At 45.2% G+C, this 14,787-nt stretch overlaps 1 protein-coding gene across 1 annotated transcript in view; it reads left to right on the forward strand.

Annotated features, from left to right (window-relative positions):
* mgat4b (alpha-1,3-mannosyl-glycoprotein 4-beta-N-acetylglucosaminyltransferase B) overlaps positions 1 to 2,178 on the forward strand; it is a 136,224-nt gene extending 134,046 nt beyond the window's left edge. Inside the window, exon 15 of the mRNA XM_033029719.1 lies at positions 252 to 2,178. Coding sequence (XP_032885610.1) covers positions 252 to 278 — 27 coding nt within the window. The 3' untranslated portion in view covers positions 279 to 2,178. The remainder of the gene's footprint in view (positions 1 to 251) is intronic.
* Positions 2,179 to 14,787: the final 12,609 nt, after the last annotated feature.

The raw sequence follows: 14,787 nt of genomic DNA on the forward strand, positions 1-14,787 counted from the left end.
ACGTCCTCTCCACATCCAAGGGATTGGAAAAAGATTTACAGGGATATGTTGAAGGGCAGGGTTTAGGATGTACTAGATTGCTTTCTGTAAATGCCAGCAGAGATTAGATGGGCTAGAGCAGTTTGACAAAGAGGAAGGAAGGAACAGGTCTGGTGAGGGGGCGTAAAACAACAGGGGGGGTTTCGGGGTTGTAAAATAAAATTCTATGCATCACTGAACAGTGGCGAAAGTGTCCTGAAATTTTCTTTCAGATATTTATAAAGAAAACCGAGACTTAAGAAAGGATTTGGGTGTGACGCTGAATGCTGCTCCCTGCAGCCTGCGATAGTTCGATTCAGGAATCTTCCTCCTCGGTTCTTGGCCCTTCGATTTCATCGCAGAGAGACTGCAGCAGCCAATCGGGGAGAGCAGGAGAGGCCATCAATGCCCCACAACACTGCACAAACATGCATATCTCGGAGCAGTGCTGTCTGCTGCGATATCTTTTCTACTCAACAAAATCAAAACGTTGTACGAGAGTCCATTTTTCATTGGATCTTCCATGCTGATGCTCACTTGTCCAATTCATTCCAAAAACGTGCCCCATTTTTAACCTGTACCTCACGGAATGTTCAAACCAGGAGCTGCTCATAGTGACCGGCCTGTTGCACAGAGGAGAGGGTGGGGAGAGCCTCTTAATGGAGGGAATGTGGGTAGGGAGAGTCTCATATTTGGAGGAAGGATTTCTAGGGAGAGCCTCTTACTGGAGATGGGGAGGGTAATTAGAATCTCTTATTGGAGGATGGAAGGATAGGGAAAGTCTCTTATGAGGGTAGGGCGCGTCTTATTGGAGAGTGGAGGGTAGGGAGAGTCTCGTTGGAGGAGGGGACAGCAGGGGGAACCTCTTGGAGGATGGGAGGGTAGGGAGAGTCAAATGGCAGTGGAGGGTAGGGAGTGTCTCTGATGGAAGTGGCTAGGGAGCGTCTCTAACAGAAGGGCAGTTAGGGTGCATCTCTAATGGACGTTAGAAGTAGGGACTGTCTCTGATGGTAGGGGGTCAGAGAATATCTGCTGGGAGGGGTTCAGGGAGCGTTCCTGTTAGACAGGAAGAAAGGGGTAAGGCGCAATTTTCTAATGGGCTGGGTAAGTGGAAATGTCTTGCAGGTGGGTTGTGAATGGTTGCACCTGAGGGGAGGAAGTGGCGGGGGAGCATTTCAAGAAATGGAAATAGTATCTTTCTGAGGATGGTGAGTGTTGGAATTGTAGCGGAAAAGTTCGGGGATAAGGGGTTCTCGCTAATGAGGAGAGCGTCAAATGAAGTCTGTCACACTGGAGGTAATCAGGAGGGAATGTCTGGGATGCGTCTGAAGAGGTTGGAGACGGGGAGCATTTGTGAGTGGAAGAAAAGCAGATGAAGACTGGATAATGGAACACAGTGCTGAAAGAGTGTCTCATATCAGGGATTAATCCAGGTTGTGTATCCTTAATTTTTACTCATTTTGGAGAAAATTTTATATCCACTACAGTCAATAAGGTTTGGATGCAAGCTTGATTACTAACCGCAACAAAAGTCCTGGCATATTTAACTGGAATATAGGGTCACGCTGTCTCCAAGGTGCTGGATAATCCTTGTTTCTTGTGTAAATTTGCTGATTAACGTGCTGAGATTCAAGATCTGGTTGGCCAGTTTTAAATACTCCATGTGGGGCTTTGACCTTTTTACTGCCAAAATGGTGCTGGGGAAATCTGACAGAACAAAATAAATGTTTGAGCTCTGATCCAAACTCCCTGGAGGCGATGAGGGCGACATTGATCAATTACTTATTCTTTGTCTAATGAATGCAGGTTCTTTGTGTGCAATCCTGGTCGGTTTTGTGCCAACCTGAACAAATGGTGTAGCAGACAAGGCTTTTGTTTCTGGGTCACAGTTGAAGGGTCGGAACGTTACTATGTCTATAATTGTACCGTGAAAGTGGATGTGAATAGGAATAAGGTGTTGTTGTGCTTACGTCAACCTTTTCAGGTAAACTTATTGAAAGGAGGGTTTCTGCTTCCATGGTGTTTTTATTATAAGTAATAAAGATTGCAGTGAATGGATGAAAAAAATTTAATATATTTATTTTATAATCTGTACTATTTTACACAATCTGTAAATGAGGTCTAATTTGTAGATAATAAATATGTATCATTACAAATCGATAATTGTGATTAGGAAGAAATCATTAGAATCAAATGGTTGTAAATTACTTTAAATAATTCTGGTTACCTCGTGTTTTCTGACATGATTTGGGTAGAGATTTTCTTTGGTTTCCTGATGGCCTTACTGGCTAAAGTTCTGTCCCCGCCACATCCTCCACGCCCAAGGTGTGCTGCTCAGCCTGGGAACGTCCATGGTTCATAAGATCAAAAGACACAGGAACAGAATTCGGCCATTCGGCCCATCAAGTCTGCTCCGCCATTTGATTTTGGCTGATCCATTTTTACCTCTCAACCCCATTCACCTGCCTTCTTCTGTAACCTATGACACCCTTACTAATCAAGGACCTATTAATCTCCACTTTAAAAATACCCACTGGCTTGATCTCTACTGCCGTCTGTGGCAATGAATTCTACAGATTCACCACCCTCTCTCTAAAGAAATTCCTCATCTCCATTCTAAAGGTATGTCCTTTTATACCGAGCCTGTGCCCTCTGTTCCCAGACTCTCACATGAGCAGAAACATCCTCTCCACGTCTACTCTATCATGGCCTTTCATTATTGATGATTCAGGTCTTGGTGTTTGTTTGAAGCCAGTTAAAGCAATCATAAGATGTACAACCACAATGCCGATAGGGAGGGAGTTGCAGGATTTTGACCCAGTGACGGTGAAGGAACGGCGATATATTTCCAGGTCAGGATGGTGTATGGCTTGGAGGCAACTTCAATAAACATGGAAATGTGACCGTTCATCCTCCTCAGCAAATAACTGGCATGAATTGTGAATAAATGGAGCCCAAGCATTGATTCTCAACAGTGCCCCACTGATCATAGGCCCCCCAATCCTGAGGATGATGTATTATTCCCAATCTCTATTCAATAATTGATTCTCAATCTATATTAATACATTGCCGCCAAATCCATATGTTCAACCATGTTGGCCAAGCACCTGTGGCCTTTATTCAAAGCTTTGAGAAATGAACACACACCAGATCCACTGTTTCTTCCTTATAGAACATGGAACAGTGCAGCATAAGAAATAGCCCAGTGACCCACAGTGTGCATCAACTAAGATGCCAATCTAAACTAATCCCATCTGCCTGAAGAAAGAGGCACAAGTGCTGGAGTAACTCAATGGCTCAGGTAGAATCTCTGGAGAACACGGATAGATGACTTTTCGAGTCGAGACTCTTCAGTGGAGAAACGTCCCGACCCTAAACATCACTTAACCATGTTCTCCAGTGATGTTGCCTAACCTGCTGAGTTACTCCCTTGTTTCTGCCATCTGCTTGCACATGGTCTGTATGCCTCTTTTCTCTGCCTGTTCATGTGTCTGTCCAAATTCCTCCTAAATGTTGCTGTCACATCTGCTTCCGCAACCTCATCTAGCATTATGTTCCAGACGCCTACCACTCTGCTGAAAATAATGAAAAAATAATTGTCCTGGGTCTCCTCCATGGCCAGAGTGAGCACCACCGGAAATTGGAGAAACAGCACCTCAGACTTGGGGACCCTGCATCCTGGGGGCATGAACATTGAATTCTCCCAATTTTGTTAGCCCTTGCTGTCTCCTCCCCTTCCTATCTCTCCCTCAACCCTCGGGCTCCTCCTCCTCCTCCTCCTTTTTCCTTTCTTCTCCCCGCCCCCATCCCCCATCAGTCTGAAGAAGGTTTTCGGCCCGAGACGTTGCCTATTTCTTTCGCTCCATAGATGCTGCTGCACCCGCTGAGTTTCTCCAGCATTTTTGTGTACCCTATTAAAAATAAATCCTGCCTCATAAATCTTTAAACTATTCCCCCCTCCCACCCCCCCCCCCCCCCCCTCATCTTAAACCTACACCCTCTGGTATTTAAAGTAGCTATGTAGCACTAAGACTTGATTTCTGAGTTTGAAAAAAATCAGCTCTTCGATTGTGAATGACAATCTGTATCAGCACCAAAACTTCAGGACTGCTCATCGCTCACCGGAGTTGCTAGAACTCTCACAGAACAAACGCAACATCGTCCATCCGTTCCCTCCACAGATGCAGCTGACCACCTGTGTTCTTCCATCACTTTGTGTTTTGCTCAAGTTTCCAGCATCTGCAGTTTCATGTCTCTAGGTCTCTTTTCCTCAGAGTTTGATGGTGTGCTGATGGACAGTGTGAGTTCCTGTAAACAATGGCAATCTGCCAAACAACATTTGGGAGGGAGGGTTGGGTAAAGGGATTTGAAGTATGCCGCAGATAGGCGTGAGTGGACACAGACAACTCAAATGGCAATTTACAAAACTGGCATGTGGATTACAGTTTGCAAGCATAAGTACCTAATGCCCGCTTCAGGATATATTGCAGACTGTGGTATTTCTGCAGATATTGTGGAATGATGTTTGTCCTTGTCCTTGGAGATTTGGGTGTGGTGCTGGAAGACCGGAGGGTGGCTAATGGTGTTCATCTAGTTAAGAAGGGCTTCAAAGAAAAGGCTGGGAACTATAGACCAGTGAGCCTAACATCTGTGGTCGGCAAGTTACTGGAGAATATTATTTCCCCCCTCAATGTAGAGAGCTTTCAGAATCACGGTCTCATTTAAAAGTTCTTCTGCCTGACAAGAGAGGGTGGAAGAAGTAATGAGTGGTCCTCGATATGATGGCAGTGTGAAAGAGTCGATGATGGGGGACTGTACAATAGACTGGGCTACATTCACAATTCTACAATTTCTTGGCACTTTGGGCAGAACAGTATAGTTTAGAAATACAGCATGGAAACAGGCCCTTCAGCCACCAGGTCCATGCCAACTATCGATCACCCATTCACACTAGTGCTACTTTATCCCATTTACTCATCCATAGTGTAGGATAAAATGCCAGGGGTCGGGATGAGTGGAGCAGGGTGTCGTAGGGAGCGAGAGATGTTCTTGCGGAAATCTGGAGTCGGGCAGCATCTAGAGAACATGGATAGATGATGTTTTGGATCAGGACCCTTCTTCAGACTGATTGTGGGGGTGGTGGAGGGGAGAAAGCTGGAAGAGGGGAGGAGGAAGTAGGACAAAAAGGATGCATGTAGATGGCCTGATTATGGATAGCCAAAGACAGTGTCCATATGGAGTTTGGCAAGTCATTTGATAGTCACTTTATGGTAGGCTGCTCTAGAAAGTTAGATCGCCTGGGATCAAGTGAAAGCTGACCGGCTGGATATGGAATTGGCTTCTTGGAAGGAAGCCAAGGGTGGAAGATGTACATGTACAAGGATCGGAAAGGTTAAGAGGGATATGGGCCAAACATGGGCAGGTGGGACTAGTGTTGATGGACATCTTAATCGGCATGGGCAGGTTGGGCCCAATAACCTGTTTCCGCTCTGTATGGCTAATTAAATTGTTTAAATGGTGCAACAGTGGTGAATATTTCACCCCCATCCAATGCACTCCAATTTCTCTGTTCAGGGAAGCACAGCGAGAGGAGAGAAACCAAGGGAACGTAGGTGCCAGGGTGAGTGTACGAGCAATCTGTTCTCATCCTTATTGTAAGCACCATGACAATGGGTAAACATACATAGTACAGGGGAAAGGAAGCAGCCCTACTGGAAGCCATAGTTTTTGGAGAGACACAGCATGGAAACATGTTCTTTGTCTCAGATCCACCCTGCCAATCAAGTTGCCTCACCGAGCTGGCCTCATGTGTGTGCACCTGCCCTGGCCATGATGTCCCATTCAAACTAGTCCGCATTTGGTCCATATGCCTCTAAATCTTTCCTATCCGTGTACCTGTCCACCTTCCACCATCATCCTCTTTCCATGAAGCCAATCCTCTACCCAGTCAGTTAGCTCTCCCTGGATCCCATGCAATCTAACCTTTCAGAGCACCTGCTCCATGTCCCTCCAATCCTATGTAGCTGTCCATGTGCCTTTTGAATGTTGTTGTTGTACCTGCCTCAACCAAATCCTCCAGCAGCTCGTTCCATATACACACCACTGAAATAGTTGTCCCACAGGTCCCTTTAACTTCTTTCCCCTCTCACTGTGGAGAGCTTTCAGAATCATGGTCTCATTTAAAAATTCTTCTGCCTGACAAGAGAGGATGGAAGAGGATACGAGTGGTCCTTGATTATGATGGTAGTGTGAAGTATAGATAGAGTCGATGATGGGGGACTGGTTTGTACGATAGACTGGGCTGCATTCACAATTCTACAATTTTTTAGGACCTTGGGCAGAACAGTTTAGTTTAGCGATACAGCATGGAAATAGGTCCCAGGTCCATGCCAACTATTGATCACCCGTTCACACTAGTTCTACTTTATCCCACTTAAACATAGTGTAGGGAAAAATCTGGACGGGGAGGTGGGAAGGGATGAGTGGAGCAGGGAGTCGTAGAGAGCAAGGGAGAGGTTCTTGTGGAAAGCTGGAGCCAGGCAGCATCTGTAGAGAACACGGATAGGTGACGTTTTGGATCGGGTCCCTTCAGACTGATTGTGGGGGTGGTGGAGGGGAGAAAGCTGGAAGAGAGGAGGAGGTAGGACAAAGCCTGGCAAGTGATAGGTGGATAGAGGTGAAGTTGTTTTTTGATAGGCAGATGGTGGGACAAAGGTCAGAGATGTAAAGTCAGAAGATGTGAGACAAAACTTATCCATTAAACTACTTATGTAACTTACAGTATATAAGATATGTAACTCATGTAAGGAAGCAAGGGGGTGAGCACCCTGTCCTCATCAACAGAGCTGCTGTAGAGAAGGTGGACAGCTTCAAGCTCCTAACTTTCATATCACCAGCAACCTGAGCTGGTCCCTTCACACTGATGCGGTGATCAAAAAAGCACATCAGCTTTTCTACTTTTGAGAAGCATTTGAGAAGATTCAGCATGTCCACGAGGATTCTCTCAAACTTCTACAGGTGCGCTGCAGCAATTATTCAGATGGGATGCATCTCAACCTGGTCTCAACTGCTCTGCCCCTGACCACCTGAACCTGAGGAAGTGGTGAACATAGCCCAGTCCATATCTGGCTCGCCACTTCCATCCATCCCGTCCATCTTCACAGTGCATTGCATCAGGAAGGCTGGAGATATTGTCAAGGGTGCCTGTCACCCTGGCCATTCCCCTTTCTCGCTTCTACCTACTGGGAGAAGATATCAGCTGTCGGACACCTAAACCAACCTCTCTCACACTTCTTTCTGTAGTGCTGCTAAGTACGCATTATTGTACGGTAATATTCTTTTGCACTAATCGGATTTTGATCTTCTGCTGTTTTGCACTCGTCATTGTACTTATTGTTACATTTATCATTACTGTATGTGGACTGCTTACTCTGTGAGCTTCATGTGAACAAGGAATTTAATTGTTGGCATATTTGTCGATAAATTAATATAATGTATTAAGCAGTCAGATAGTGAGAGCTGTGACATCTACTTAAACTATCTCCCAGTCAGCACCCACAGGAACACCAAGCTGAATGAGAGGATTAAAATTATCCCACGGCGTATGAATTACATCCCCACCCTGTTTTGCTGCTGTGAGCTCTCTAAATATACATGCCTTTTCAATGAGATCACAAAGGCCTCAGTCTTTGTCCTGTGCTTCACTGTTAGAGTAAACAAGATGGGGAACTGATTAATTAACCCTGCAGAGAACCTGACAGTTTGAGGCCAAATGCAAATTGGAGGAGCAGCACCTCATATTTTGCTTGGGCAGCTTATAACCCAGTGGTATGAATATTGATTTCTCTAATTTCAAGTAACCCTTGCATCCCCTCTATCCATCCTTCCCCACCCTAAGCGTCATACTAGTTTCACTGTCGTCTTGCTGAGTTTCACTGTTTGTATCATTCATTATCATCTTCCCCACAAGCCAACAATGGACCATTGTGGGTTCTGCATTTCCTTGATCATCGTTACTGGCTTCGATCTATCTTTTTGCATACCTTTCATTAATTTGTTTCTTGTACCTTTTCATATTTCTCGTTCCCTCTCTCCAGACTTAGTCTCAAGAAGGGTCTTGACCCGAAAGGTCATCTATTACTTTTCTCCAGAGATGCTGTCTGACCCGCTGAATTACTCCAGCTGTTTGAGTCTATGGTGTAAACCAACATCTACAGTTCTTTCCTACTCAGTTTCTACTTCCTGGACCATTGTATTCAATCATTAGTTTGCAATCCTGTGAACTATTTAATTGCCTCTATTTTTTCTCCCATAATATAAATACACCAAAGCCCCTGCCCCAATCATTATGCTCATCAGGAAGAATAAAATAAAGTGGTTTACAACAAGTTATTTCTAAGTCCTTTAGTTAAATATCAGTTGAATGAAACGTAACTACTCTGTATTGGAAACACATTAGATGCAGCATACTTTCTGATACACGTTGATTTAACTTTTATGAAGCAACTTGTTGTAAATCGCTTTATTTTACGTAATTCATGCTGCTGAATCTACTGAAATGTTTATCTGATTGTGAAAGATAGCGGAGTCAGGGGATATGGGGAGAAGGCAGGAACGGGGTACTGATTGGGGATGATCAGGCATGATCACATTGAATTGCGGCGCTGGCTCGAAGGGCCGAATGGCCTACTCCTGCACCTATTGTCTATTGAAACCTTATACTGCATGAATACAACGGTGACATCTAGCAACAGGAAGCTAGTGTGGATCTGAGTTTCCCCACTACTAATTATATGGTTTTAACAGGTTCAGTCGGAAACATTCTTACACTGGAAGGTTGTGAAATGAGGCAATTAATTCATCTGATATTACCTAGGGTCCCCAGTGATGGAGTCAGCACCTTCAGAATCACACCTTTGGTTAAGAAAACGATTGATATTTAAAAATAAAACATTGTATTCACAGAGACATGGATGAAAGATATTCTTCCTCAGAATATCTTTCATCTCTGAACCTCTTACCCCTTCCCGTAAACTGATGCGCACTAGTTATTGATACCTCAGCTAAGGGGAAACGTTTCTTACTATCTACTCTATAATTTTGCATGTCTCACTCAGGTTCCACGCACCCCCATCGCCAGACTTCTTCACTCCACGGACAACAAATCCAGCTTATCCAGTCTCACCTTGTGAAAGATTTGCACCACCCCAAGCAATAGGCTGGTGAATTTCCTCACCTTCTTCGTGCAGCCACTTGAACTGCACACAATGCTCCAGCTATGGCATAATAATATTTTATAAAGTTGTATAACTTCCCTGCTCCTACAATCTACCACCACCCCCAGTATGAAGGTAAGTATCCTCCACCCTATCTATCTGGGCTGCTAATTTCATGGATCCTTGCCCAAGTATACTGAGGTCCTTGTTTTCAATACTGCCCAAGACATCACCATCGTGTATGTCATGGGCTTATTAGACCTCACAAAGTGCATTACCTCACACATATCAGGATTAAATTCTATTTCACCAACAAATCGTTATCTCCCTGGAACTTACCATCCTATCATCAATTACACCAGTTTTCGTGCTTCCGTGGACTTACCTCCTGCATTCATCTCCAAATCGTTCGTGTGAACAGCCTCTCACCTTCCTCAGAGTTCTTCTTGACCATTTACTAACTATCCATCCTTACAACTGCTCCAGAACAAGACATGAGTGAACAAAACCCACAGACTCTTCTGCACAAGTTGGGCTGCAATACATGTTGTCCTCACTTTATCCATTGTTCTGGACCTCTCCGCAGTCGAATATTCTATAGCCTCAAGTCGGCACACTATCTCTTTGACCTTTAATTTCTCTTACTAATGAGAGTATTCTCCTGAAATGTAAAATGTACTCTGACTCAGTGGTGGCTAGACCTCAAATACATCTTCTCATTTCATAAGACATGATGGAAGAATATACAGAGGCAATATCCATGGTCAGCATAGATGAGTTGGGCCAAAGGGCTCGTTTCTGTGCTGTGCAACTGTGCTGTTCGTGAGTAGCACATCTGGTAGAGCCGCTGCCTTGCAGTGCCAGAGACTCAGGCTCAATCCTGACCTCGGGTGCTGTCTGTGTGGAGTTTGGATGTTCTCCCTGTGACCACGTGAGTTTCCTCTGGGTTCCTTCCATATCCCAAAGACATACAGGTTTGTAGGTTAATTGGCCCTCTGTGTATTGCCCCGTTTGTAAGGAGTAGATGAGAAATGGGATAACATATTAACAAGCATGGGATTTCTCCGCAGATCTTGAAATTCTGTTAAAAAACGGTCTAAATCTCCACTATAAATGGCTTTCCGCGAGACAGTGAGCTGCTGCGCTGATGGTTGAGTGCGTGGAAATCCGAGTCGATTTTAGCTGAAAGCGTGTACGCGAGTGCGGGCCGACCGTCTTTGCATGCACATCTCTGCGACTATCGCTCAGCTCCGGACATGAAGAATAGCGGTTTTCCTGTCCCCAAGGCCTACCCCAAGGTTGGTGTCATTTTAAGGTATGATTATCACAAATTTTCTGTGTAAATTAAGAAGTGACAAACAAGTAAAATGTGTTATTTAAAGGGACAAAAAAAATTACAGTATAAATTAAGGGTAAACAGGCAAGAAAACGGTGTAATTTCAAGGTACAATTATCAAAAAATCTCTGCATAAAGGGGGCGCTGCCCCCCTTTACCCTCGCCAGGGACAATACCCCCTGGACCCCCATCTCTCTTCCTCTTTTTTCAGTTTCCTGTCTCATGCCTGCATATAACTGGTGAATAATTGAGCAATAGTTGACGTACAATCGGTGGGCCGAAGAGCCTGTTTCCGTGCTGTATCTATAAACTAAACTCTGTGACTAATAACATCCTACCGACATACATTTCTGAGTGACATCTTCAAGTTGGATATGTGCTCCAGCTGGACACTGTACTGATTAAAACTGTGCTGACAATTTCTGCTTGTAAAGTCATACATAAAACATGTCCAAGAGCCTTGTTACGCCTCAGCACCAGAATAGGAGGCCATGAGCTGAACAGATGTTACCAGCAAATGAAAGTCTGAATAAACTGCAATAATGTAGTTACTACTGCTTCATGTTGTGGCTCAGATAAGAAGTGCAGGAAGGCAGCCAAGGGAAGCCACAGGAGCAGTACGGTATTCACAATCCCAAGCATCTAATCCTCACAGCTTCCTAGCAACCAACTATGTGAATAAGGCAGATCTGCTCCCCTCCCCTCAACAAACCCCAATCACAGCCACTAGAGCTACCTACCAGCACCTCGCCACTCTGTCTCCTTCAACCATGCTTCCTCCCCCTCCCCACTATCTCCCCTCCAATGACCCTAACTCCTCTGCTAATATAGTTCTCAATGCTGAGAACTATATTCTGCACTCTGTATCTTCCCCTTTGCTCTACCTATTATATTTGCGTTTGAGCGTTTGATTGTATTTATGCACAGTATTATCTGATCTGATTGGACAGCATAAACAAAGCTTTTCACTGTACTTCAGTACACGTAACAATAACAAACCTAAACCTCCTCTCTGCCTCCAAAGGCATTGCCAAATTAAGGACCTCAGAGATGCTGCCTGGCCTACTGAGTTACTCCAGCATTTTGTTTTTTTATATTTATTATCATCACAATCAAAAAAATTGTGCATTTTCCAGGCAAAACAGACCATCCATGAGTACATCAATTAAGTGCAGAATATAGTGTGACTGTTGCAGACAAATTGCAGATTAAAATGTGTAACTTGAATAACGAGGTAGATTGGGATCCATCCTTAGTTTATGAGGGGGCAGTTCAGTAGTCTGAGAACAACGGAGAATCCTGATCCTGAATCTGGTAGTAAAAGGAAGTGTTGGAGTAACTCGACGCGTCAGAACAGTTCTGGTGGTTCTCCAAGATCATGGACGAGGATCATGGATCACGAATCCAGGACGGATTGAAATTGGAGGTCACGTCGGTGCTCAGGAGTCTGTCAGTCGCTGGCTTCGAAGTGGATCCATGCTAGTTGGGTAACCAACCTAACACCTCATCCAATAAGAATGGCAGCAGCAAATGGAGTGTGAGGACAGGGTATCTGCAATATCCTGTGAGTGAGCGTGAAGAACATCAGTGAGGGAACTCCCTTCTCACGGGACCTGTTCGTCAGGAAGGTCTTGATGGAGACTTGCAAATTTGTGGACAAAAGGCTGGCGGGACAGGATCGAGGGTTTGGTTTAGCCCAGGGGTCAGCAGCCTTTTTTGCATAGGGGCCAGGACCCTCTGGGACTAGCTGCAGTTCCCAGGTCGCCTGCGAGCCCCGGGTCTAGCTGCAGTTCCGCTGTCCGATCCCGGCGGCCGCTCGCAGCCACCCGAGCTACTGAGTGAGTTTTTAAATGTGAATATCTCATAACGACAGATTTGTGGGTAAGATTGCATCAATCCACTCAATTTTAAATAATTCTACATCAAAATTCTTAAACAAGGATAACACTTACTTCTGTCATTCATGGTAAGATTTACATCATTTACATCGTTTTATGTGTGAGATATACATGGTTGCAGTGTTTCGCATATCAGCTAACCAGTGAAAGTGATATAAAATCCAATGTATTTCAAACAATGAATGCCCCACCCCTGCTTACCCCAAAGGACAAAATGTCTAACGTATATACAATAATACATAAATCGTCATTTGCATTATTTTGTGAGGCTAACAAATCACAATTTCACACTATGTATATAAACAAGGATGGCGTTCCCTCGATATTAGGCCACTCCTTGGGTCATCCCCCTCGGCTCTTGAGGGACAGGGACGGGAATCTGCCCACGGGGTTTCCCGGTTTCTGTTCGCTGAAGCTCCTGACTTTGTGATCGAAGAGCCTGATATCTCGTTCCAGCAGGCAGAGGCACAGTTTGTTCTGTGGGGGGTGAATGAAACTAAGTACTATTACGTTGTCTGTGGTCCTTGGGGCGCAACACTGCTGTGCGATATCTCCACTGGATCCATCGTCCCCGCCTCCTGGAGGTTCGCCTACACCACACTACGGCATATCATCCGCCTGGTGGAGCGGTTTCACCGCCAACTCAAGGCTGCCCTGAAGGCACAGCTCACTGATCCGGACTGGGTAGACGCCCTGCCGTGGGTTTTGCTGGGGATCTGTACCGCACCCAAAGAGGACCTGGCCTCCTCCTCCACCGGTTGGTGTATGGGGCCCTGTTGACGGTGCCCGGGGAGTGCATTCCGCCGGCACGGGGTCAGGTGGAGCAGTCTTCGGACGCCCCGCAACGTCTTCGGCAGGCGTTGGGCAAGCTGTCGCCGGTGCCCATGTCTCTTCATGGGTCCTTCCGTCCGCACATTCCCTCTGCTCTGGAGAACTGCCAGTTCGTCTTCCTGCATAGAGATGCTCACCGGATACCCCTCAAGCGGCCGCACGAAGGTCCCTTCCGGGTCCTTGAACATGGCTCGTCCACTTTCGTCCTGGACATGGGGGGTCGGCGTGAGAATTTTGGTTGCGTGGCTGAAGCCGGCGCATGTTTACATTGATCAGCCGGTGCCGGTCGCGCGGCCCCGCCTGCGAGGGCGCCCTCAGTTTAGGGTACCTCCTCCAGTGGCTACTCCATCCCCTGCACCTGTTGGTCGGTTGCCTGCGCCAGGCATGGTGTACACCCAGTCTGGTGTGCCCTCCTGTCCGTTTCGTGCCTCCGGTTCTTGGTGGGGGGGGGATCCTGTGGCGGTCACTGGATATTAGGCCACTCCTTGGGTCATCCCCCTCGGCTCTTGAAGGACAGGGACGGGAGGATGACCACGGGTTTCCCGGTTTCTGTTCATGTTAACATCATCAAATTCTGTCCGAAACACTTTCTCACACACTTCACAGAAAGCTAGAAAATATTCAGAAGGCACCATCAAGGAGCCGGTCAGACGCTCATGTGCCATATGCTTTATGATGGCTGAATATGAGTGCAGGAATAACTAAAGTGGCATCAGGTTGATGTAGAAGTTCTCTGCATGTGTGGTATTTTGAGGACAGTTCATTTAAAGTGATGATTCTGCGACAGACCTACGATGTAAGCCATTCCAATTTAGCCTGTTCTTGGTCTGCTTGTTGGAAAAACTGCTCAAGTTGGAAGTGTTCAGAACAAAAAAGGCAGTTCTTTGACAAGTACTCCGTAGTTCGGTGTAGCAGATCTTGTCGACGAGTATTCTGGACCCACTGTCGACATCTGAAATTACAGTAAAATATCATATAGAATTAACGTAAGAACAAATTTGATTATAACTACATACCTGCAGAATGAATGATATGTCACTTAAATACAATTGTTTTCAGGGGTGAGGAGAGACATGTATATTGAAGATGCATTTTTCCTCTAATAGGTCAATTTATCTTAAATGTAGAAGAGCTTACACTAGCATGCATGCCTTACAACAAGAACAAAAGCAAAAATGTACAGCAGTGTAAAAATTGATACCTTTATTATTGTTTAAGAAGGAACTGCAGATGCTGGAAAATCGAAGATAGACAAAAATGCTGGGGAATTTCTCCAGCATTTTTGTCTACCTTTATTATTGTGGTAAGTCTACTCTAGATCTATAAAAGAAGACTTTCTGATAACTTGCTCATGTACCAAAAAATGATGTCTTATATAATATAATACATTGTTGGGATCATAAGAATAGAATTGTATATGTTACAGTCATCATACATTGGGAAGGAAATTAAGGCTTTAACGTGTGCTCCTCGTGGCATGTCGTTGTTC

This window comes from Amblyraja radiata, chromosome 11 (assembly GCF_010909765.2).
Source record: "Amblyraja radiata isolate CabotCenter1 chromosome 11, sAmbRad1.1.pri, whole genome shotgun sequence".
Classification (NCBI taxonomy): Eukaryota; Metazoa; Chordata; class Chondrichthyes; order Rajiformes; family Rajidae; genus Amblyraja; species Amblyraja radiata.